Source organism: Magallana gigas, chromosome 7, assembly GCF_963853765.1.
Source record: "Magallana gigas chromosome 7, xbMagGiga1.1, whole genome shotgun sequence".
Taxonomy (NCBI): Eukaryota; Metazoa; Mollusca; class Bivalvia; order Ostreida; family Ostreidae; genus Magallana; species Magallana gigas.
The window spans coordinates 31,273,486-31,299,773 of record NC_088859.1 but is presented as its reverse complement, the minus strand read 5'-3'; the positions used below and the strand labels follow the sequence as shown (position 1 = coordinate 31,299,773).

At 32.1% G+C, this 26,288-nt stretch overlaps 1 protein-coding gene across 6 annotated transcripts; it reads left to right on the top strand.

Moving 5' to 3' along the window:
- Positions 1–511: 511 nt before the first annotated feature.
- LOC105338791 (PH and SEC7 domain-containing protein) lies at positions 512–22,384 on the top strand. Of its 6 annotated transcripts, none has more exons than XM_011444056.4 (14): positions 512–668; positions 4,991–6,161; positions 10,239–10,432; positions 10,832–10,890; positions 11,072–11,205; positions 11,616–11,706; positions 11,815–11,896; positions 12,362–12,584; positions 12,997–13,141; positions 13,361–13,504; positions 13,679–13,851; positions 15,556–15,584; positions 18,679–18,719; positions 22,030–22,352. In XM_011444056.4, exons 2-12 carry the CDS (start codon positions 5,041–5,043, stop codon positions 15,581–15,583), a joined length of 2,394 nt encoding a protein of 797 aa, XP_011442358.3. In that variant the 5' UTR covers positions 512–668; positions 4,991–5,040; the 3' UTR covers position 15,584; positions 18,679–18,719; positions 22,030–22,352. The 6 variants fall into 6 exon arrangements, with proteins under 6 accessions (XP_011442358.3, XP_011442356.3, XP_011442357.3 ...); XM_020071633.3 differs by lacking the exon at positions 15,556–15,584 and adding an exon at positions 1,332–1,390 and having other exon boundaries at positions 537–668; positions 22,030–22,384; XM_011444054.3 differs by lacking the exon at positions 15,556–15,584 and having other exon boundaries at positions 22,030–22,384.
- The last annotated feature ends 3,904 nt before the right edge of the window (positions 22,385–26,288 follow it).

Genomic DNA, 26,288 nt, shown 5'->3' with positions numbered 1-26,288 from the left:
TTTAATCTTGAAAATTCAAAGTCTAATATTGGTATTTCAAACTTTTAAGACGATTTTCTTGGATAATCACGTCTCAGGGGATGTGGGTCATTGGGAAATTTAATTAGTTTTATTAAAAAGAACCATAAGAATTTTCGGAAGGTAATCTTTTATTCTATCTTTCTTTTTGGGGTATGAGAGGGGTTAACACCTTAACAAAATTAGACATTTATAGGTATACAGCATACAGGTATGCAAACTATGCGTCATTATAAGACACTTTTTCTAACTTCTATTCAGAAAAGAAGTAAAAAAAAGTAATTGAAATATAATTCAAAATACATTAATGAAATATATCTTTAATTTCCTGGAATTGAAGGCAGACTTGATTGGAAATTACTTCTAAATACTTTGAAAATGTAATTAATTAGCCTAAGCTTAATTACAATTTCATTTTTTGAAACAAGTGCAGGGCTTGTTCTATAGTGCGCAAAATCTTTCAAACCTGCCAATACTTCTGGTACTTTGATTTTATTCTAAATACGAAACCGGAAGTGAGACTTCGAAGCCCGTTTCCTGTTGATGGATGGAGAGGATTACTTGAATTATTTCGGAGACTTTTAAGTCTGCAGTGCTTTTTACAATGCCTAAATCTCTTCATCCTAATGCAACAACAATAATTAAGAAAGGTAAGCTTTTGTGATAAACTATTACAGATCTTCAGGACAGTTTATTATGTAAACATATTTTTTCTTCACGTAGGCTTGTCATAGGAAACAAACAAATGGTCGGGGAAAATTTCCAACCCAGAGTTTTTTTTTATTTCTATCAAAAATGATGTACCAGATGGCGTGTAGAGCTGTTTCTATGTAGAATATTAATCTCTTCTTATTTTAAAAATGATATTTTGGATAAAAACGCCAATTAATGCATCCCGAATTATCTCAATGATGCAGTCAATTCAACATTAATTAAATAAATGCTGTGTTGTCATTATTTTTTTTCTAGCAGTCTAAAATTTTACCTGTGACAGTCCGATATTAGTTAGATAGAATGTTCTATCGTTAAAATGACAGATGTCCTAAGGACCCGGTTTAACAATAGAATTCGTCCCATATACTCGTTTCGTAGATTTAACATCACGTTTGAAATTCGCTGTTTACGGTTCCCATGTTAATGATAAAATCTGGGACATTCCGACTGCGATTTCCAACAAAAAGGCAGGCAAATTCAAAGGTGTATATTAACAATATGCCTTGGTATGACCCATTAAAGGGATATTTTGCGGACTTCACTACATATGCATGTTCAAAAAGGTTTGTTATGTATAAAAATGTGTTTTTCCCCTGCAGATTATTTTAAATAGACTTCAAATCGACGTGAAGCAGATCCGCTTTGCAGCTGCTACATTGCAAGTATATGGGACGAATTCTTATTGTGACCTGAGCGTAACCTGGTCATGGTAGATTATTCTTTCTAGATATAATAGTGAGCTTCTTAATATCAGACTGTTGCCAGTGGTTTCGGTACTGATTTCCTTCAAATAGGACTGTTTCAGGTAAATCATCAATGAAATTCAATAACAGTGTTTTAAAAATGATAAAGGCCTAAAACTCTTCAGTTCTGTATGAAAAAATATTTTTGGCTCTTATTGGCCTCAAAACTCTGATATTTTTTCATGCAGACTTGTTTTTGGCATGTATACTTTACAGAAATTTGACCTAACCATCCACTTTATAAACACATTGATTATAATTAAGTGTTTTCTAACAAGCAAATTGTTAACACGTATTAAGCTAATTTGCCTACACTGAAAAATTATATTTCTCATGTGATTTAGAAAAAATAATCTTATCGTGACTAGGCTACACTTTGTCACATTTTATTTATTTTAACCTACTAAAGACTGTCTTAATATGATAGTGATATGTGTATTTTGATATGGTTAACTTGGTCAACTTTCATTTGAAATACTCATTAGAATTACATTGGATTACATAAGGAAGGTAGTCGGTGTACCAGCTATTGACATTTTTGAACACAAAATTTGAAGTCTGCTTAGCTGTATGCTTTGGATAGATTATAAGTCCTTGTAATGTTTGTTGCATTTCAGATACTTTAAGTGTCTTAAACAATAAGTTGATATTTGAAAGCTGTAATACAGACTTAATTACAGTTTAGCAGAAGTATTTTTAGTTTAGAGAAATTTAACTTGAAATGATTATCTGATTTCAAGGTATCTTGCAAAATCTGTCAAACAAACTCCATTATGTCTGCATTATCAGTGAAAACATGTAGACTGATCAAGTGCTAATCTATTCATTAGACATTAAGGTTTATTATGAACTTTCCCTCTCAGACTCAATTGTATCTTGCAAATTACATATTTGAATTTTTCTATGCTTTATTTTAGCCTTAGCATTTACTAGTCTATTAATAATTATGTTTAATAGTCTCTTGTGGAGATGATTGAAAAAATATATCATAATATCTTAATAAACTGATATTTTTGGCTGACATTGTGACAAGTTATCAAATTGAAAAAAGAAAATGTCTCCATATGGGAGTATGTTCTGAATCAATTCATCTGAAAAAAAAAACTTTTATTATTAACAGTGACTCTGTAATAATCACCGAGAGAGATTTTTTTTTAAGTCAAGGGAAAAATTGGAATAGCATAATTGGGAGTTGATTTTAATCAACTCTCCTATGCAGTCACTCTGGCAAACCGAAAGTGAAACAGTGTTTGGACCTAAGCACAAATCACCACCGCTGACAAGTCTTAGTTCTTGAATATAATAGAAAAATTCGATGTAATGTATGCTGAAGCATTGTTTTTCAAGGAAACTTATCTATGAATACTTTGAAAATAGTAAGATTTTATATAGTACGAACAATTTAGATATTTATGTAGTCTCATGTATTCCTACGCCAGAGTTTAATATATTCTCGTTCAGCCAGATGCTCGGCTGTCTCCGTAAATCTCCGACAAACAGAGAGGCTCTCTTGCTTGTTGGAGATTAACGGAGACCGCTGAGCATCTGGCTGAACGAGACTGGAGTTCAATATCAATAGTGCTTGGATCCATACAATTTTTAGACGGTGGCTATAAATAGCCACGGTCTATTGCTACGGTCCTGACCGGAAGAGTATTTCTCACAGGGACCCTAGGGGATAAGGAACGATAACTCTGTTAGGTACATGTATGCAGTGTTACAGGCAATGTTTTATCTATGTGTCGATTTCAGTATGAGAATTTATTTTCATCTTATCAGATATTTTAAGCATTATAGCTGCTAATTATTTTGTACATACATTTATATAATGTATGAAATTAACATGTGTTTTATTCTAAATGAGCCGTTACCCTGTCTGCTTACGCGGTATTAATAATTTAAGCAACAACTGTCAGTTGTGACGTTTAACTCTGTATCAGGACTGCATTTAAATTATATTTAGAACTGTTTCGATTACTAATACATAGTTTGAAATCTATCTTTAAATACTAGTATTACACAACATGATTCATATGGGGTTTCTCTAAATTCTTGTCTGAAAAGTCTAATTAAAATTCATATTATAAAAAAGTGCGTAATTTAAATACAGACTAGAAACTAATTGCCAGGCAAGATAAGTTGGTTTTAAAATAAATGATAATCGATAAAATCAACTCCCGTCAGTACTTCAGTACTTTGATTCTCAAAGTTTTGTGTTAGAAATAAAACTACATCAGGGAAACTTTTTCTATACAAGGGTTTTGGTTTATCTGTGTCATGTTGACATTCTTTTATCACCTTCTAAAATTATAGTGTAATAGTTTATTTGAAATTCAATGTTTAATTTTGTATACTATACAGTAATATTTGATGCTAAAGATGTAAGGTACGTTATTTATGATTATTTTCCCATTACCTGGTCAAAAATAACCAAAAGTTGATATCTCAGGGTATGATACTGAATTGAAAAAGAACTTGTGTTTAATAATAAACCCAATGCATTAACAATGGGTATTATTTGTATTTTGATAGGAACTAGTTTAGAAGTTTATTTAAAAAGAATAGCAATTTATTTTAGTAGGAGTTTTTGGAGATAATTCTAAGAAATCTAAACTTAACCCCATTGGATTGATGTGAAAAAAGGTTTTGTAATTGGGTAACTTTAATGTATGGGTCTATGTGAGTGGTTCAAAGAGGCTGATCTCACTAACAATCTATGTAGGTAGATCAAAGCATCTCATGTTACACAGTAACGCTGTGCCAATAGAGCCACTCCTTTCAATTTCCCTTAGTGATAAATAAAGCTCACAAATGGTTGTAAACCATGTAAATGCTAGATAAACAGGTACAAAATATATGGCATGTGTGTTAAATATTTTTATTCTGGTATCAGTATTTGAAATATTTGAGTACTTTTGACATGAGATAATTAGAGTTAGGCACAGATTTGTTTTACTTTTGATATTTGTTTCAAGGTGTGGGCAGGTATTAAAAAGAATGCTTTATCTATCCGTTATCTTCTGTAAAGCGCAAGAATCTGAGCAGATCAGATATGTGTATAGTACTATGTAAACAATACACAATGAGTCAAATGTTTATATACATGTACCTGTACCAGTGCATCCCATGTATACAAGGTGTACAAATGTAAAAATTGTGTTCAGTTTTTGTGTACATCCATGAATCCTTGATTAACATGATTAGATACATATCTTATGATTGAGTCACTGTTATTGCTAGAATATGATTAAAGAATTTAAACTTCCTTTTGATATGCATTGCTTCCCTCTGGTTTGATATTTTTAAGATCTTTGTTTCTAACACATTAAACATAAGATGATTGTAGCTGCATGCCAGGAATATTCAGTCTGAATATTCCTTTCAGATGCCATTTATTAGACTCTTGAATTAATTTGAAAAAATGAAATAGCAAATTGGTTACATCGTCTGATTATTACACTTCAAAGCTAAACTCCAATGGTACTGATTCTATGATTTTTTTTTTGTATCTGTAGGTAGAAATTAAGCATTATAGTAACACTAATGCAAGGTCACACTTCACACAATGGGGGAACGAGTCACAGCCAGCCCCTCCCGAATCCCTGTACTCATGCAATCCAATAGTCACCAAATCAATGGAACCACAGAAAGACCAGAGAATACTGATGGCAGTGGACAGGAAAACGGACAGAAAAGAGGACCTCAGACTCACGCTGAGTCCAAAGGTTTTGAGACATTTTTGATGACCGGGGAAATGATCATCAGAACTTCTCAAAAAACCCGCAACCCCTCTAGTAGAAATGCGTCAGATAGTACAGATGAATCTTTCGATAGTCAGTCTAGTCTTACAATGAAATGTAATCACTTGTCGGCCGAGTCTGGGTTTGAGGATCACGACACTCAGGAGAAGACATTGGCAACAGATGCAGCGGAGGACATCGGTAGCCCAATGAGCTCCTCACAAAGTTCTGCATTGTCCTCTGATCTCAAGTCAGATGTTTCAGAGCAGACAGTGATAAGACAGAATATTGGCAGCGAATCAGCTAGTGTGACTGACAGCAGTTCAGGAGTTGTGTCCCCTGATAACTCTAATGGGGACTTAACTGTTGATGACTCCATGAAGGACTCCACTGAATCAGGGAAAATGGTGACAAGTAAAAGTGCCGATAAAATCGCCTCATCAGGTCACCAAGCAGTGAGAGGAAGTAAAAGCCAGGAATTACGAACTAATACAAGTGAATTCTCCACTGTTAATATAGACATTGAGGAAGATGTGGCACAATCTCTGGACCAGATCCCTCAGCAAGGAAAGAACTCTTTTCAAGCAAACGTAAGCAGGAGTGTGGAAAGCTCACCAGAACACGGCAAGTCAGACAGAAGTCATGATCGAGAATTCATCCCTGGCTTCATCAGTCTAGATGGCAATGTGAACGGTGCTAATACCTGTGATACTGACAGTGAAAATGAAACATGTGCCAAACAAGGAGACGACAGTGTTCGGTCCGATGGGGACATTTCTCATAGATCTGAGCGAGACTCTCTAGATCCCTCCATGGATCCCAATCTGCTGGATTATCAGCCACCAACAAAGAGTGTGGATCAACCATCCGCACACAGGCTGGCCAAGCGGTTGTTTCATATGGATGGGTTCAAGAAGTCTGACATTGCCAGACATCTTTCAAAGAAGTGAGTATTTATATTATATATAGCTTTATTTGATTTATATAGTAATAGGTGCAGTTATTGAAACATTACCAAAGTGCTTTACTTAGAAATGTTTAAGTCAATTCAATATTTATGATATTAAAGTCATCAATTTGTTTAAGGAAATAGGAAGTAACATTAATATGATGAGTGGTAAAATGAAGGGAAAATGACATATTTGTGCATCAAGGATATATTGTCTAGATTTTGATAATAAAGGTACCAGGTACACTTGTCTGAGATAATGCATTATCAGGATACAAATTTCTCAACTCAGAGTGCTTTGCTTTTTTTTATCACACCATATGAATCTGAATGAAGAACTTCTTATGGCTTTTTAGTTTTTGGTTGGCTTCTTAAAAGGTAGCTAGATGTTTGAACAGCTGACTATAAAGTTGTGACAATAAATGTATGAGGAACATTTTGTTAGTGAGTATAGGTTCCTGTTGAGAACCGTGTGATCATGACAATGAATATTTAAACATTGTTGTAGGTCTGTTTTGCTTGTTCAGGAACTGGGAATGTAAAGCACACAATAAATGAACCTTACATTGAGGAATGATCTAAAGTGATTAAGTTTTAAAATAAATACAATTTTCACAATCTGATCAAGTGGATTTCAGTCACTGAATTGAATGGATTATAAATACATTGTATAAAGATAATGAATTTTTGTTTGTTATTTTGGTTTTATCTCAAAGTTGAAGTAACATGATATAAATTTGTGATATACTACAGCAGTTTTCAACATTCTTATTGAAAAATCATTTACAAATCTGTGTTATCATGTAAAAAGCATTAGGCTCTAATGTCCACCCATTTTGTAAACACCTGCATGTATACTAAGTGTTTTTAATTATAAATTGAAATGAACACAACCAAATTTAAAAGCTTAACATTCTATATTTGACCAATTATCTAAATTAGTTATAATTTCTCTAAATAAGTAAATTATAATGATATTTTACAAAATATAACAGCAACCCAACTATGTGTAAAAAAGGAAAATGCTAAGTTAAACAAAGATTATTTATGTACTTAAGAAATAAACAGCTGTTTAAAAAGTTCACAGTAATATGAACTTGGTTGGTCACGTGATCAAATCCTGTGAGGCCAGAAGGGCTTTTCAGAAGATATAATCATGTACCAATCAAGTTTATATCATGGTGAACTTTTTAACATTGCTGTTTATTATTTAGGGTCTTCCGTCTTCAGCGGAAGACCCTTCTATTATTCTTTTGTTTCTTTTTCACTTTTCTTATTATTCTTTTTTTTTCTTACCGATTTTTTGCAGGCGATTTCTCGGAGATACTTCAATCGATTTCATTCAAATTTTCGAGAATAACGCGATTTTACCTGAAGTTGATTGTTTTTTCATCAATTTTTGAAAATTGAATTTTTTCGTTATTCTACAGGTTCATATAAGGAAACATATTTGCAAATGTAAATACATGTACATGTATTTAACAGTCAGGATGTGACTGAAATCCATCATATTGAAAAAAATCTGATTCTTGTCATTTCTACTAACTTACAGACTTACCAATTTGATTAAAAATGATGAAATAGTCATATTCATTTTTCAGAGGTCACTCTATATCTTAAAATAAACTCCAAACAATTATGACTGTTTTTCATCATTATTCCAAAAATAGATTTCATTTATAACTAAAATTCAGTTTTATGACTAGAAATCATCATTTTTAAATAAATTGGTAAGTCTGGGCCCACTTAATTGTCCCATTTGTTTTATGGGGGCACGCTTATTTATTTTGTTTTCAACTGTGAGTCAAGGTGTTTCTCCACACATGGGACCATGGCAGGAAAGTGTACTATGAAGTATAAAATGGGCTGGAAGAATTAACTTGGAAATGGAAATATCATGATGAAAACAAGTCATATTTACAAAAATATAAAGATGTGTACATTATGTAGTTAGTAGAAATGACAATTATCATTTATTTTTCAATATGATAGATTTCAGTCACACCCCAACTGGCACTGTACCAGTTATCGGCTAAATTTTAACTTTTCTTTTAGTATTTCCTTATTTCTTGATATTTTTGGATAACACTTGACATAATTTAAATGGTGAACTCCTTATTTATCCATCTGTCAGATTATATCATTATTTAGAACCCAAAAACATATTGTTTTGTGATTTTTAGCACACCCCGAATTTGCCGAGTTTTCATGATTTACTGTATTAGGTATCAGCTTCGTGATAATAACATAGTAAAATTCCGGTACATGTTGATTTTATACTTTGCAAAATGTAATTTGAATTTTGCCCCTTGTGGGGTCAGACTTAAGTTCGTAGGGGTTATGATACATAAACAAACCTCTTAAAATTATTTGTTTGTTATCATACGGTAATACACAAAGTCGTAGACTATTCAACACATATTTGTGCAATCAGGCGTTCAACTGCGCTATGAATCTCTCGGAATTTAGTGAACTGCCTTTGTTTATGCATGTTATATGTATTGATATAATATGTCAAATCAAAGAAGGTATATAAGAACGTATCACAAAGACGTAATATTTTATTTTTAACTTATTATGTCACATTCCCCACTGCTGAAAGTGCAAAGATGTAAATCAGCGGTAAACAATGATCGTTTAAGCTCATGTTTAAAACATATTCAAGAAAGTTTCAAGCAAACATACTTAACTTTATTCAAAACAGAGGACTGAATTAAAAAAATCTTAGATAGTCGCCTGCTATAAACCCAAAGTCTCAGTTTAGCCATTAACTGGTCTTAGCCGATAACTATAGTACAGTACCAGTATTCAATCTAATTTATTCCACTCAAACTGTCAACGTGACGGTACATGAGGTACACATAAATTATATATATAAATATTTACAAATATAGAGTCAGAGATACATGTACAGTACAAATTAGAAATTTAAAAATGTGAGAGAAAAAATACAAATGTTTAAGCTTTTTATTAATGGAATATATTTTTTTCATTTGGTTTACTGCTTTTATGTGCATTAAATTTATGGTCAAAAACACTTAAGCAAATAACTTTAAATTGTCTAATTGATATGAAAGTGGTATGAAAAAGGGTATAATTGTTGAATTTTTAATACTTATCATAAAAGCATCTATAGAGAGTTTTCCATACTGTTCATTAGAGGATTTTTTTTTAATTCTGAGTAGGTAAAAATATGTTATTAAAGGACTTAAAATGTTGAACATTTTCAAAGGAAATTTTGTGCTTTGAATGCCTCATGGACATATTTGGAATTTTGTGGGTTTATTTTTCTACTTTTACCATGTGATGTGTCAGTATCATAGTGTTAAGCCCACAAGGGCATTGAACTTTGAACAGGAGTAGTTGTACACAAAATATCATAAATATAATATGCCTTATATGTGTAGAATGCTCTTATCTTTATGCTCCTAAGATTGAAGATCAGAGGCATATTTTTATCTGTCTGTCAGTCTGTCTTTGAAAATTTTAACAAGGGTGCTAATTGACATCATCTCAAGCACATGAATATTCCGCCATTTCCTCTTACTTGAATGAATAAATGTGGTTTATAACTAGGGACAAAATACTTGTTAAGTATATGTTTGTCACATAATAACATATATATTTCTCTATTTCATTAAAAATTTCAAACTCAGACAAGTTTTTTTTCTAAGATCATGTCACATTTATTCAAATTCGTTAACGCTTATGGTAATTTTCAAACAAAGCACAAATTTCAAGCGTGATTTCACAGATCATACAGGAGGATTCAGGAACAGTAGAAACAACATTTCTTTGTATATGTTTAACTACAAAATTGTTGTTTTAGAATATAGATTACTTTATCTTTGATATCATATGCATTGTTGCAAAAAATATGGAGCTTTATTGTTACCCTGGCAATTTGAATGCAAGAGTACTGATAAGTCCAAGGATTATTGTTTGCAACTGGCAACATTTGGAGGCAATTGTGTTAAACAGACCAATCTTGATTTGTAATTTTCCATTTGTAATGTGTTTTGAATTTTTTAATTTATCCCGATTAACATTTTAAAATTATTTCTATTATAACAGGAATGATTTCAGTTCGCTGGTGGCTGAAGAATACTTGAAGTATTTTGACTTTGAAGATGATACTCTAGACATGGCATTACGGAAATTTCTCAGTCAATTTTCTCTCATTGGTGAAACTCAGGAGAGAGAGCGTGTCCTTGATCATTTTTCCCGAAGATACATGGAGTGCAATCCTAGATCTTTTAACTCTGTTGGTAAGTGGAGTCTTGGTCTTCTTTCTCCAAGACTTATCATTTTGTAATCATTTATGTCAGGGAATTGACTAAAGTAAGATTGGTTAGGTTGCATATTAATTAAATTGTATTTGTTATGAATGCCTATTTTTGGTACATTCTTTACGATCTAGTTTTATTCAGCAGTATATTTATCTAAATATCAATGTGATTGATGACTCTTCATGGTAAACCAACAAACATTTTACACTCCTCAGGTATGCTTGGGGACTTATAAATTGATGTCTTATTTAGATATGTTGTACAATTAAAGCACACCTTGAAATTTGTCAGATTTTTGAGAAATAAAGAATTTTTTGTTTTGATGATTGAAATGTTCCTTGAAATGTTAAAATATTATATTCTTTCTTCACCTCACAGATGCTTGTCATACCCTAACATGTGCCATTATGCTGTTAAACACTGATCTTCATGGACAGGTATTGCATTTTACCTTAAAGAAGGTCATACAAATCTATTAAGATTTAATAATATTACTTCAATTGAATAAAAACAAAAACTAAACACCTCTTATTGAGCATACCATATAAAATGGCAATGCATTTTTTTTTCATTTACAACCCAAGTCGGTGATAACCTGAGATAAATCTCTGCTTTCAGGGCATTAGAAAGAGAATGACCTGTTCAGAATTTATTGAGAACTTAGCAGAATTGAATGACGGAGAAAACTTCTATAAGGAGGTTTTGAAGTGTATATACCATGCCATTAAAACAGACCAAATTGAATGGGCTGTGTAAGTATGCCTTGTATTAATAGGAAGTGATAAAAATGTCAGGGGAAAGAGTAGTAATGCTTGACAATTTCCATGTGACATATTTATTTACTGGTACATGTACTCCTTCAGTTTTTGAGAAAAAATGTTTCATTGGTTGTTAAAGCACTTGTGCCTGATATTTAGAGCACTCATATGCTAAATTAATGCAGTAAATATTTTAATGTACTGTACTTGTATTTTAAGAAACGGAATTTTTATGTATTGTAATAAGGTAAATCAGCCCAAAACTAGCACATTTTTTTTGTGCGCCATAAATGGCAAGTATTTTTTATGGGAGGCACTGCTCTAGGATCTATCAATCCAAACTCTATAGATCCGCAGCTACATGAAATTGTGTTTTTATGGAGTTTTTAAATTTTTTCGCACAGGGATGATGATGAAGATGATACCTCACAAGTAGAGGAAACATTACCTCCCCCTAGTCAGCCTGCCGTTTCTCTGCATAATCCATACCTTGATGTAAGAACACAAAGACAGTGTCTGTTGCTTTAATTAAACATCTGCAAGTTTCATGTTTTGGGTATTTGATGTTTGAAATTTATATCAAGAGTATTGTATGCTTTGTAGATTCCTGATCCTAGTCAAACAACAGAATACAAGAATGGGTATATAATGAGGAAATGCTGTAAAGAACCTGATAGTAGAAAAAGTAAGGTGTCTTATTGATGAAAAAAAAAAATTCTGTCATAAGTTAATCAATAATGCATCATAAGGAAATGAAATGCACAGAAATGAATTTGTGAATATTTCATGAGGTTCCAGGAATTATTGTTTGCAAATTACACACACGAATCATAAATTCATTTATGTGTATACACTTGATCTAGAATTTGTTTGATATGGGAAACAAGACTGAAATAGAGCAAAGCATTCATAATTAATGTAATCTTTATTGTACGATGTTATTTTTGCTCAATTACACTTGTTAATTAAATAATTCACTCCAATTTAAAATCGCCATGACACTGTGAATAAAAAAAGGACATATTGAGTTTTCATTCTCAACTAACAAAATAAAGTCAAGTGAGGCAAAAATGACCCAGCTAATGTGTACAGTACTTGTAACAATAGTTAACAGAGTTTGAAGTCTATAGCTTGAGATTGGTTGTTTCAGCTCCACTTGGCAAGAGAGGATGGAAGGTGTTTTACTCGTCGCTGAGAGACATGGTGCTCTACCTGTACAAGGACCAGCACAGCAAAAGTCAGCTGGTGGACGGCACACAGAACGCCATCAGAATACACCACTGTCTGGCCTCCAAAGCCACCGACTACACCAAAAAACAGCATGTGTTCAGACTAGAGACAGCCGATTGGGCGGAATATCTTATACAGACCAGGTAAAAGTCTTACTCCTCAATGTTTGTTTTAAGTGAGAAAGTAAGTTACAGTAAGTTTTAATTCAATTGTTACTTCTGATTATTTGTATTTGAGTATCTCACATCAATTCAAACAAATCCAACGGTTATATAAACTGTATGAACTATGAAGTGTGCATTGCTCAGGGCTTCATAACTTGTATTTTCTATTGATAATGAAGATTCCAATATATGCACAGAAAAAAACTCTTACAGATCCCAATCTAGTATAAGCTGTCTATATTTCTTAAAGGGGTGACAAAGTACAGGAAAGAGATCAAAATTTTGGAAGTTATTGATTTTAGGAATATTAACGTTTAAGATTACTTGTATGTATATGTGTTGCATTCGCAGCGAAAATGAGAATTGTTTAAACAAAAGATTGAATTTGTAGTGACAGCAAAGAGCTTCAGTCCTGGATTGACACCATCAATTATGTGGCTGCCAGTCTGTCAGCACCTGCCTTGCCAAATGCTGTGGGATCACAGAAAAAGTTCCAGCGCCAGCTGTTGCCTGCTACCTACTCTAAACTCAACTTGGTAAAACTGAACATTTAGAATAAATAAATAGGCTTACTTGATGAATTTTTTTCCCGCTGAACATTTACCCGGTACATAGATGTGGCATAAAATTTTTCACATAATTATAGTATACAATGTAATACACATATGCATAAATAAATGAAGTCGATAAAATACACATAATAATGCATGCTTGATGAAATTTACTTCATGAGGTTGTATTTATTTTTACTTCAGAGAGAGCAGTTGGAGAGCCATAGTAACAAAGCTCATGAGATTGAGAAAGATTTGCATGAGCATAGACAGTTTCCTCCAGAGAAGGGCTCCAAAGCCAGAATCATCCAAGACTACATAGAAAAAGAAAGCTACCTAGAACATGAGGCAAGATTCACTACCCTTTTATGAAATATTTTTGCAGAGAGTTTATTACTTTACTACTCTGAAAAAACTAGACAGTTGTTTTAGAAACTATGATCTATTTGAAAGGGATTCATTTGATGGATTTCAAGTTTATTAGACCAAGTTCTAAGGAAGTGGTCCTCCTTTTCATTACAGTTGAAGCGATACAACACATACATTTACCTGTTAAAAGCTCACATGGCTGCCTTTCCTGAACTGGAACCTTCGCTCGTGGAGACCGTTATTGGTGAAGTAGACGAGTCAGGTGACCTAGATAGGCGAGCCTCGCCTTCACATAGGGGCGGAGTCCAGCGGAGCTTGTCTGAGAGGTACAGTTATCGAGCAGCTATTTATAACACAGAGCAGGTGGAATATGACGTCATTTAGCAACCCTGAGGGATGAGAGTGCAATATATATATTTATGTATTTATTGATGCAGTATTTCTACATGCAGTGGTTTTAGTACACGTTATGACGTGTAATTTGTGTTGACGTCTTATATAGGCTGGTTGCACTTGAGTGAGAGAATCAAAATTTCAGATGAGTTGTATTTGTACACCAAGGATCTAGAATTTTTAGTGCTAATTATGTATAAAGAAAATCATTGTGCATGTAAAGCAGGGTGATCTGAAGTGTCAGTATGCATGTCATTTAATTGGTACAGGGGTTCGGGTACTCAACATTTGATCACTAACAGTCAAGTAAAGACAGTGGGACTCTTGTGTATTTCATTAGAGTTTATGTACTAACATTGGTTTAGGTGGTTTCTGGTAATTGAAGTTGTTGGTTATTGTCATCTGAAATACTCCCTGTAGATTATAAGCAATATTATCTATGGTTTACTTTAATTTAACAGCTGATGAGCCTCATTTCTGTCTTGTGGTGATTGTAGTGTTCTGGAATACCTTGACATCATTTTCCTGAGTTGTCTGAGAACAGAACAATGTCATACATTATTATATTATTTAATATAGTATGAAAATAGCATTCTCTTCAAAGGAATATCTCATTTATTAAGTCAAAGTACATATAAATGATAGAAATTAGAACTGCTCCCTGATTTTCAGTGCACATACACTTGAAAAATGCTTCATTTTGAAGGTACATGCATTGCACTGGCCTAGTTGTTAAAAATTGGTGTTTTCTTTCAAGTGTTTCAATGTCTTTTATTAGAAGAAAGGACTTCTGAAATCTTTACAGTAGTTAACATGGTCATCTTTTCATCTTCAGTCCTCACTGATTCAAAATTAAATCCCATTTTTGGCGGATCATGTATCATTAACACTATAAGATATGTTATCTTTCATTCACAAGTTATCACATAGTTGTCTTTCCAAATTAAATGTAAATTTGTACCGGTATTAAACCAGGTTTACGTATTTTCTCTACTGTTAATCATGAGTGGACATCGGTATTATAATTATTAAGCAGAGACATTTTGGTGATCACTTTGGTATTTATTCTTACTCTTTGTTGTGTATTTGTTTTCTATGTACTGTGGATATGTCATATTATGTTTTATATATAGATTCCATTCTCACAGAGGTTTTGTCTGTCAAGAATATCAGTAGGAAATTCATTTTATAATGTACTAAAAAGCTATTTTGAAATCCCTTCATATCTATTGATGAAATCCATGACTGTATAAATAATTTGCTTTCACTTAACTTTTATTATATGAGTATATTTGTCTTAAAAAAAAGAAGTTTGATATCTTCGACAATCAGTAAAAATGTGATGTTTTGGTCCAGTGTTCATGAGATCTGCTTGGTTCTATTCATGGCTGCCTTATACATGTATCTAGCATACACCAAATGAAATCTGGAATGTTGCCAATATTTTCAGAAAAGAAAGAAAAATTGCAAACTGCCTTAAATTTATGTTTGCAAGCTTGTGAAATCTGCCATTAAATGGCATTGTTTGCTGTATATTGAATTATATGAGTACCATTAAAGTCAATGTATTATCATTTTTATTGTGCCATCTTTTAGATAATGTATAATGAATTTATACCTCCTTTTGCTTTTAACAGGGTCGAAGATTTCGGTACTCTTGTTTAGTGTATGTATTTGAGCTTTTTCATGAATGAATGACATGGACAAATGTATTTTTGGCAGTTGTTTGTATTGGTACTATGTTCAGTTTTATTATCCTTCCCTATTCATAATCAAAAAGTAAAAGCATGATCTCATCCCCCCCCCCCCCCCCCCCCCCCCAAATGTACATTTTTGTTTGGGAACAAATAGTCCCTTTACCCTCTTGCTACTAATGTTCCTTGAGTTTTATTGGCATTTTGAAACATCTGTACCCCATTTCTGAATTTTGGTAAAGCTAGAATTTTCGACATGAGTTGTGGCATTATCAGAAGTACCTCAGTTTGTTATGCTATGAAGTGTGTAACCTTATACTGATAGAGTTGAAAGCTTTATGCTTATGCTACTGCATGCAGTATCGCTACCACTGACTTTAGGAGTTTGCAAGGATACAGTATTTATATACTTTACATTATTATGTACATTTGTGGCAAAGCTTTTCATTGGATATTTGGTGCCCTCGAATAATCTTTGATTCACATGAGCATTGTTATAGTGAATCAATTAAACATTATAAAACATAGCTGATATTGTATATGTACTTTGTCACTGGAATTGAACATTATAATGCTGGTAAAAAGTTTTAATTAGGTTGCAGTTATTTAGTTGTTTCTTTAGATTTTTTAAGCTTGGACAATTATTATGAAACAGTAAGTAGTTGAGTAGATCGATATACAAGTTTAATACTGATTTGAAATAAAGTATAGAGCTTCCATATTCCTCGCAATGATTGTATTTTTGATGGGCATATATATTTTAATGGTTTTTGGCTTATTATGCTACTTGTGGGAGAAAGAAAGGCAGATTGCTTATTTTTTCGCCAATGTATTAAGAATTTGAAATTTAGGTCAGGTGCTGGTACATGTATAGAGTGAATCAGTGTAATGAACTTCATTCATAAAATGAGGCATTTTAATTAACAAGTATGATAAAATGGCCTTTTATTTATGTTTTTTAAGGTGATGTTGAACTTCAAATAAGTATGTTACATGTACCTGTTTAAAAACATGTGGATAACTGGGGGCAGCTGAACTCTACATTTGAGTCAATGTTAAAAATACTGTCATGATTGCAAATTTTACTCTTACCTTTTCCTAAGATTAGAAATCGGCTATCGATATGATGATTTTCTTACAAGAATTACAGTTTCAATTATCTATTAGGAACATTGTTTATTCAAACCTTTATTTCCATATCATTGAAATCCATTTATTTTATTATTATAACATATGATTAAAGGGATTAAAGATCATAAGTCAATATTTGTACTGTACGTACATGTACGTTGTGTTAGTGGGATATTTTGAATTGTTTGTTTGGTTTTTAATTTCTTGTTGTAACATGTAATTTATTAGTTCACAGTTTCTTTGTTTATTTACTTATCCTGTTGTCATGGTGATGCACATTTACATATCACTGTGTAATTATTTTTTTTTAATAAAAAAACTGACCTTGTTTTAATGATCGATATATAGAGAAGTTATATCTGATGCAATGTGTGAATAAACTTCAAAAACTACCTAGTTCTTTTGCATGTTTTCTATTTGAATTTTAACATGATGCAAAAAATAAGGGGATATTTCCTCCGTGACTGTTTATAAGCATCATTCATCTACTCTTGGACGTAACAACTATGGATTACAGTGAATGCTACATCATTTGAGTGATCTGCACTGAAATGCATAGTTTTGGGATTGTGTTGCATTAAAATTATCCATGATAACCTGGACTCCAGTTCACATGCTGGATGAATATTATCCAATGGCATTTGAATCATCAGAATGCATCATGGGACAAAAAAGGCTGAAGATGAAGAGTAAAATTCATGATTCAGTCATCTCAGAGGCTTGGGTACAAATAAAAGATCAGAGTTAACATGTCTTTCCTTCTAATGTTGAACTTTCTTTGACTTTTATTGACTTAACAATATTACAACTAACAGGTAATATGAATGTGTTTGTTGCATGTTAACGGTTTGGAATGTGATTGGGTATGCATGTTTTACATTCACTCTCTCTCTTTCAGGGTAGGACATTTACTCAACCTAGCTTTGAATGAGTGTAGATCTAAGTAGATTATCCTGTGTAATATAGGCTCTATTTCAGTAGATGCATTTCCATGGAAATATCACACTATTTGGTTTGTTGTTAGTTGTAGAGATGAATTAATTAAAGGGATTGATGAAATTTTGAAATTCAGTATGACATCAAACTACTATAATACATGTATAAGGATTCTTTGAGATAACAGATATATCTACAGTATTTTTTTATGTAGACTTATACATGTACTTAGTAAATTGATCATTCAATGTATAGTGTCCATCTTAAGTTACAACTGTTGTACATATGTGCAGATGAAGTAGCAACTCAAAAACATTTGATATGGTATTCATGCTGAGTAGATATTTACTATAGATATGTTGGAAATTATATTGCCTGTTGGTACATTGTATTTGATTTCAAAAAGTATTATTTGTTCAAAAATACTTGTGTAAATTAGTTTCATTTTGCATTTTTATCATATCTCTGAGCAGGACAGTACTATATTGCCACAATATCTTCTTTTAATTTTTTAATTTTAACAGGAAATTCAAAATATTCAAGAATATATGCTGATAAAAGTAGATTTTTAGTTAAAAATTGCATTTAAATTCATGCATACATTCATGCCAGTTTTAAACAATTTAATATTTTACTACATGTATAATTAGAGTTTGGTTGTCTGTATGAATTACACTGTTGATTTTGTTGTTTTGCTAATTATTGTGGGAGCAGCATGCATTTGCAGATTGATGTATTTTAGTGTCTACTTCTGTTTTAGTGTACGATTATATAGTATTATGATCTTGGCTTAATACATGTTTGTGAAATGGCAAAATTTATCATTTTAAATATATGCATGCTGTATTTTATCTTCAAAAAGATAATCTTCAAAAACTATTGATCAAGAGAACTTAACTTCGTAAAAAAGCGTAAAGGATTGTGAAAGTAGAGAATTTGCATATGCGTGTTTAGATAATCTGTGCATTTTGTAATGAAGATTTCATTATCTCTCAACAGGACGAATACTGAAGAAAATTCCAATAGTGGCCTCGTAAATGGCGAGTATATAAACACGGAGTCTGCTGTGACCCACCTCTAGCCCACACTTGTCTCTCAGACTTACAACTTCAAGTCATCTACAAGTCAACTCAAATTAATTCATAGCACTCTATGTAGAAATTGAATTCACAAGAATTTATCTGTGATCCTGTGCACAATTTAATATGCACACATTCTATAACAGACAATCTGACTCTTATATACCAAATTACTCTTTGGTACAAAAATTATATATATATATATTATATATATATATAAACATTGTGAGGGAGGCCCTGTAACCGGCTCGTAGTGGTTCAGCAGGCCCTGCACCTAGCTTGTGTTGTGTTTTTCCAAAACATGGGATTTGATGCTGCTTGCATAGTCAAACATCATATCTGGTGCTAGAATATATTTATTGCTGAGTTAATGTTAGTGCATATTCATTTAACCTTATTAATTTTCTGTATCTGATATGTATTTAGTTTAGCATTTTATTTTAGCAATTTTTTGTTTTATTTCTTGTATTGTCAATGTTTTGTTTTATTAATCGCCAGTTTTATCAATTTAATAAAGATTTTTAAAATCATGCAAAGTATATATTTTGTAATCAGAGCAACACTGATAAAGTATATAATGCTTCCTATCTTCTCGGAATGGAAAATTATAATTCTGTGAATTTCGCAAGTGTCAATTGAAATGTTTTCATTGGAGTGATTAACATTTGTCCTTTAAACTTTTTGTAATCAGTTATTATTTTAATATGAATGAAACTACAGTTGAAAAGAGAAATGAAAATTACTCTCCCTACACCCCACTCCCCCCACAAGAACAAAAAAACCCAAACCACTTCATACTTTTTCAGGCTTCTTTATCAGTCTGCATGTTCACAATGGAATTTTTAAAAAAAAATCAGAATATATTATTAATTTCATCCAGGAGTTCAAAATTCAAATTTTAATCTGAAATATGAAGTTTTTAAGATTCAAAACAATCTCTAAGTGATTATCATTGATGTCCAAACAGAAAAGTTGTTGTTATTTTTCAATGATTTTCCATGTATTTTGATAGACTGTCATAGTGCCTCAATCTTTCAATAAATCTACTAATGCAGCTGCCACACAATGCAGTGCCAATGAAGAGCTTCAAATTGAAACTTATATTGATTTTAAGTATTGATGCACATTATGTCACTTATGTCACTTACTTTGACATAAGAACTGTTGTTCTAATTGAGTTAGTCCCAGCTGAGATTTTATGATCACATTGCATCCATGCATTTGTTAACTTTTAACATTTCATCTTCTTCTATTAAACCATTCAGAAATGCATATATGAGTAAAAACCAAATTTATTTAATTTCATGAGCCAAGGTGTAGCTCAGAGTTCATGTATTTAAAAGTGAAAACAGAGAGGAAGACAAAAGTTCAATTTAAAACAGCTGTTACTCAGGTGAGTAATGTATCCTATGGGCCTTTTGTTAAGATCTCGTGTGAAATACCCTTAACTTAAATTTATAATGTATAGATAATTGGCAAAGCAACAAATATTACCTATTTTAATGACATGATCCTACTAAGGAACCTGTAGATTAATTGCAAAAGTTGTTCAGAATAAATTCATTTAATAACTTTAAAGTTTAGCTTTACCAAATATCAGAGAGGACTATCTTGTGGTTAAGCATTGGCAGACATGTAAATAAACAGTCACTGTACATTCTACAGTTGCCAAGTACAGAGAACTAACTATTAAACCATCATGTGTATTCCATTGTCTTTGATACGGTCAAATATCTGTTGGTATTTTAAAAATAATTCTCCAAAATCTTTTTTGCCCAAAATGCAGAAACTTGTATGGAAGCATTCTCAGGTAGTTTAGATATAAGTTAGTTCAAATCATGATTCCGTGGGGTAGGGTGGAGCCACAGTGTGGTTGGGGCGGGATCGGATTTTTACATAACGGTAGAAATATGTAGAGAAAAATCTTCTTTTACAAAACTTATCAGCCAGAAATGCTGTCACTTGTGTGGAAGCATCCTCAGGTGGTAGATTCAAGTTTGTTCAAATCATGATCCCCAGTGGTAGGATGGGGCCACAATGTGTGAGGGGATGAATTTTTACCTAGGAATATATAGAGAAAAATCTTTAAAACTTTCTTCTTTTTGTATTAATATAAAGAAATATGTGTCCCATTATGGAATATTATAAATGTTAAGTATTTGAATAACAAACTCGAGTTATTTTTGTCAATCATAAACCTTACATTGCTTCATTGACTTAGCCTGTCAATTTTTTTATGGATAATACCTGTACCAATACCCAAAATACCAGAAAAAGTTAGTTTATTGGTTGTTCATCTACATATACCTTTAACCACTCTGGTGTGGGTGTTGATTCTATGGATACAGATGGCCAGGAGGAATCGGTCACAGGAGTTAAGCCATATTTTCAGCATGGGTGATGTACCAAATAATTTTGGAGCCATATTCCTGTGTAAAGTAACTACTGACAAGTGTTGAGGTGATCTTTTTGTAGTCTTTGCTTATCCCAGCATGTTGAATGATTGAATACATTTTTCATAGATTTCAAATAAACACATACATTTCAGAATTTAAGTATATTTTTACATGTAGTACCTCACTTTAGTGGAGTGTTAAAGAACATACTGCATATCAAAACACAAAATATGAATATCATTTCGATACAATATCTTATTTGATTTTTTACATGTATTTTGTTCATGTGAATGTTTTGGGATGCATGTTAATTGTTAATTTAGAGAAGCATACATTTTTGGAAACTTGTGGTTTTATTTGAGTTTCATTTACATGTAGAATGTTTGACTTCATTTAAGTTGGGAGATGAGGATGATTGCTAAATATATGGTTTGATTTCTATCCTGCACAAAATACAATACCTAGCTAGGGTTAACGAGTGAAGTTAATTTAGGGACAATGCAACGTAATGAAAAATGTAATTGCTATTAAATGAATTGAATTTTAGAAAATTTATTGTACATTTAATCATACAAATATATAATAGCTATCTCTTTACTTTTATAAACAACTTTTCAACTGATTACATAACATATCACCTGACTGTATGAATATACATGCAGCAGCATTATAAGCTAGCGGAAATTTTATTCTATATTTTATTATTGAACTAACATTTTTTTTTTACATAATTTTATAAAAATGTGTACATGTATTTATTAATGTTGTTGCCTAAGGAACACAGTGCTTTTATGCATGTATGTATGCACATGGTTCCTTTTTAACGACAAATATTTATCGATAATATTTGATAAAGCATTGTCTTTATTTTCCAGCAAGAGGACGCAGGCCACGCCGTCAAGTTTTGTGCGAGTCTTCCATCTAGTCACTCAGGAAATTCACAGCATATTGCACGTGTCATATATCATAGCTTTAATTATCAAGTGGAACTTCATTTGATTGCATTTTATAAAGTCGTTTTGCATGTTTTATATATTATTTGTATATTATTAAGAAAATATTTGTTATTTTAAATTCCTGTTTTAATGTAAATAATCAAATATAATATTAAACCAGCATGTGGCAACTATCATGTATTTTATTGTTTATAATTTTTATTGCTTGATTTGGATTGCATATTGTAATCATTACATGTAGTGCACACAGAAATGTTAAAATAAATTTAGTTGGAAATAAAATTTTCAATGTTATTGTTTTTAATGTAGGTTTATATTACTTTTAATTGGTCAAAAGAGCAATGAATGCAGTTTTATGGTTTCAAGATTGACAGTTTATGGTAGTTTTAATATTATATTATGATAGTATTAGATACCGGGTAGATGTATATTTATTCCATTAACCTTGAGGGGCAAATATATAGGTGCCCCAAAAATTTTACATTTAGAAACTTACCATAGATAGAAAAATAAGCATTTGATGAGTTTGGAGGCTATTCGTGTTGTAATTCATCAAACGATGAACAAGTTGGGGGGTCTCAAAGGGGGGTGGGGGGGGGTCTTAAATTTTAAAGAGAGATATCCAGAAAAAAATTATGTGCTGAGTAATAGCAAGAAGATAGTCCAAATTTACTAGAGAATGTACAAATTCTTAGAAAGATTTGTGAAATTTATAGGGAAACAAGCTAGTCAAGTTTTAAATTTCATTCATATCATAACCACTGCAATCCAGAAAGGGACAACAATTGAGAAATATCAAGCAAAAGGTTCTTCTGAAGAAAATGTAGCAATGTAGAAAATGGGCAATGAATATGAAACCAAGCTAGAACCTGATTTTTTAATTGCTTCGCTACTTTATATCAATGTCAGGTGAGCAATGTGGCTTGTAAGCCTCTTGTTAACGGTCTCCGATCCTCAGCAATGTTCAATAACTCTAAATTATCCGGAATTTTTTTTATTTGTACCATAAATCTGCCTTTTATATGGACAACAGTAATAAGTCTTAGAGTGTTAATATTACGCAAAGACATTCAACGAACTGCTTGGCTTAGTGGCACCAGGGAGTTCTACTACCTAGAGGTGGAGGGGTTCGACTCCCCGATGCAACGGTACAACTTTTTTTTCTAATTTGATTTCAACTTGTACACGTCATTTATTCCATTATATTCATCGTGGCCAAAATTGCAATAACTCCGTAAATTGCGTGGATACCATCAAAATATTTATTTTCTTTTATTTCATTTATAAAGTTTGAAGGATTAATCACATTTTTGTGATAAACAAAAATACTTTAAGGCTGAGGATCGGAGGACCTTAATTTCATAAATTTATTACAGAATGCATGTCATCGGTGCAGACAAAAAAGTAATAATTAGAGACATGCTCTTACCTGAGCTTACTATACTTTTCTTTATACTTTCGAGCAACTCGTTATTGTCCTTTTCCATCACCAGTGTATTTGGTTTGAGGAAACTGCATTCTCACAAATTACTCACAAAGAACGCGGGGGAATAAGCCGAGGCATAAACCCACTTAATTAAGTTCGTTTGAAAAACCAACAATTTTTTTTCTTACAAATACTACTTTTGTTACATTTAATAAGCATAGGTAATCATTTGCATTCAGTATTGCCAAAACCTTCAAAAATTGACTTTAAATCTAATTGATATTAAGACATCAAAATATGTATATGCTAATTGAGCAACAAAATGCTAATAAAATCAGATGTTCAGACTATAGTTTTTTATAGAGTGGGTCATCATAACATTTTTTTAAGAACGTATACTGCATGATAAAACATGTAAATGTCTATCTTTTTCAATTTTCAAAAAAATGGTACCAAGACCCACTCTATGGTAAAAAGACAGTTTTCCTTCTTCAATTTTCAACATGATCATCAAATGGCAAAGAAAAACCGAACTGATTTCGATTTAATAGACTTAAATGTCATCAATTGTTAGAAAAAATATACATGTCATCACACTTTTTGAGATGCCAGATAAACATAAACTAAAGCATATTTTAGCATTAGAAAAATGTATTTTTTTTTCTGTCAAAAGTAAAATCTTGTAGGCAGAAATTTGTTTTTCTTGTTTAATTTTAATGTCAACTTTATCAAAAAACTAAAATTACAAAAATATTTTAAAATTAATCGTTGGAATAAGAAAAACTATAGCATTTAGACATACAACTGAGAGAAAAGTCAGAAAAGAGTTATTTCCCCTTTGCATAGATAAAATATATAAAAATTTGGAAATTTAGTATAAAATTAAGTGCAAAATTATCTTTAACCTACCAATAATTCTAATTACATCCATGTGATTATATTCACATAAAATAAATAAAACTATCTTGCACAATTTTTAAAGAATTCAAAGTTTTACAAAAAAGTGTGACGTCACAGAACACTGGATCTACTTTCCCGTAAATTGGAAGACATTCAGAATTCTACCAAACAGGACATTGAATGGCATCTGGGAGAGAAGAAAGAACCATTTTGTATTCGAAAAACTCATTTGACGTAAAGAAAGTAAAAATTGCGTTATAATGAATTAAAAACACGCACTTAATCCTTCTATAGTTTTTTTTAGTTAACTGCTAAATAAGTTACAATAATCTTTAGTATATTTATTTTTTAAAATAAACATTTTACTTTGTTGAGGGGGTAAAAATTATAGACTTTGAGACGAAAGATTGGAATTATTCTATTTGCGCGCACATAATAAAATTAAATTCTCTGGAGATATATGTATACACGTAGCACGTATTATTCTAAACGCGTGGTTGTCATATGAAACATACAAGTGATAGGGTTGTGGTCACTTGTGGGCATATGCCTCGGCTTATTCCCCCAGGTTATTTAAATCCTTGATATTCTTTAGATGGTCCCTTTTTTTTACTTGATAACTAATTTCTTAATCATGTTGTATCTGTTTCAAAATCGAAAGCTTTCGTATTTTTCAGTACATTTTTGGACATCAAATCATATTTCTAAAATAATCCTTAAACGATCCATAGAATAAATTTTAGTGCAGCATTCTACTTTAAAGTATCTTATTTTCCATATAAACATAATAAACTAGCGCAGTAAGGCACCTATAGCATTGCTGGGGGTGGGTATTTTCACATGAAAATATGAAAATACTTTTCCGATCACGTCCTACCCGACCCCCACGCCAATGAACTGTTTTGATAGGGATTATTTTGATATTTGAGAAGGGAACAAGTGATACATCATTCCATAGTGCAAAGTGTATGTATGCAGGGACGATACAAACCAATATGCAAAATAAATATCTAACACCCCCCCCCCCCCTCCTAAACACACACACACCTTTACCAAGTTTGAAAAGCAGATACCGGTATTTAGTATTCGTTTTTTTTTAAATTCCTTTCTTTCAGGGACTGTAAATGTTTTTACCGATATTCAGTTTAATGTGCTTTTTCTTTTTCGATTTATGCAGAAATGAAGGAATCGACGGCGAGTACTGTATAAAAAACGCATAACCCGCGTCATTTTTTTCTGAATGATCGTTACCTTCAACGCTCTCTCTCTCTCTCTCTCTCTCTCTCTCTCTCTCTCTCTCTCTCTCTCATCACATAAACTAGGCAAAAATATGTTAATTCATCCTGTTGTGTCCTATCAGTATTTTGCATAAAAGAGAAATATGAAGTCCTGCAGCCCGTGCTGTCGCTGTACGGTAGGTCTATTGTTTGATCGATCACTGAAAGTGTGTGCCAGTGTCTGTACATGTGTTTGTAAGGGGTGATTCAAATTTATAATGGGGGGTGCCTCATTATGTCATTTCATCTGAAAATCAAATTTTAATATCAAATTTTATACCCCCCCCCCCCCCCCCCCCACTGCAAAAAGTTGAGGAACCATGCAGTTCCATGGCATATATCTCTAAAAATTTTACAGACCTTAAATTGCATCATTTCATAAGAATAAATATTATTGTTTAAATCTGTAAGGTTTGATATTTTGGTAATATATATGTAGCTTTAATTGCAGAAGAAATACATTCAATACCCGCTGATGCGGATATATTTGTTCTGTATACAGGTTAGAAATTACATGTGTTCAGGAAAGCAGAATATCTTCACATATTACTACTCAATATTGTAGCACTAGCAAA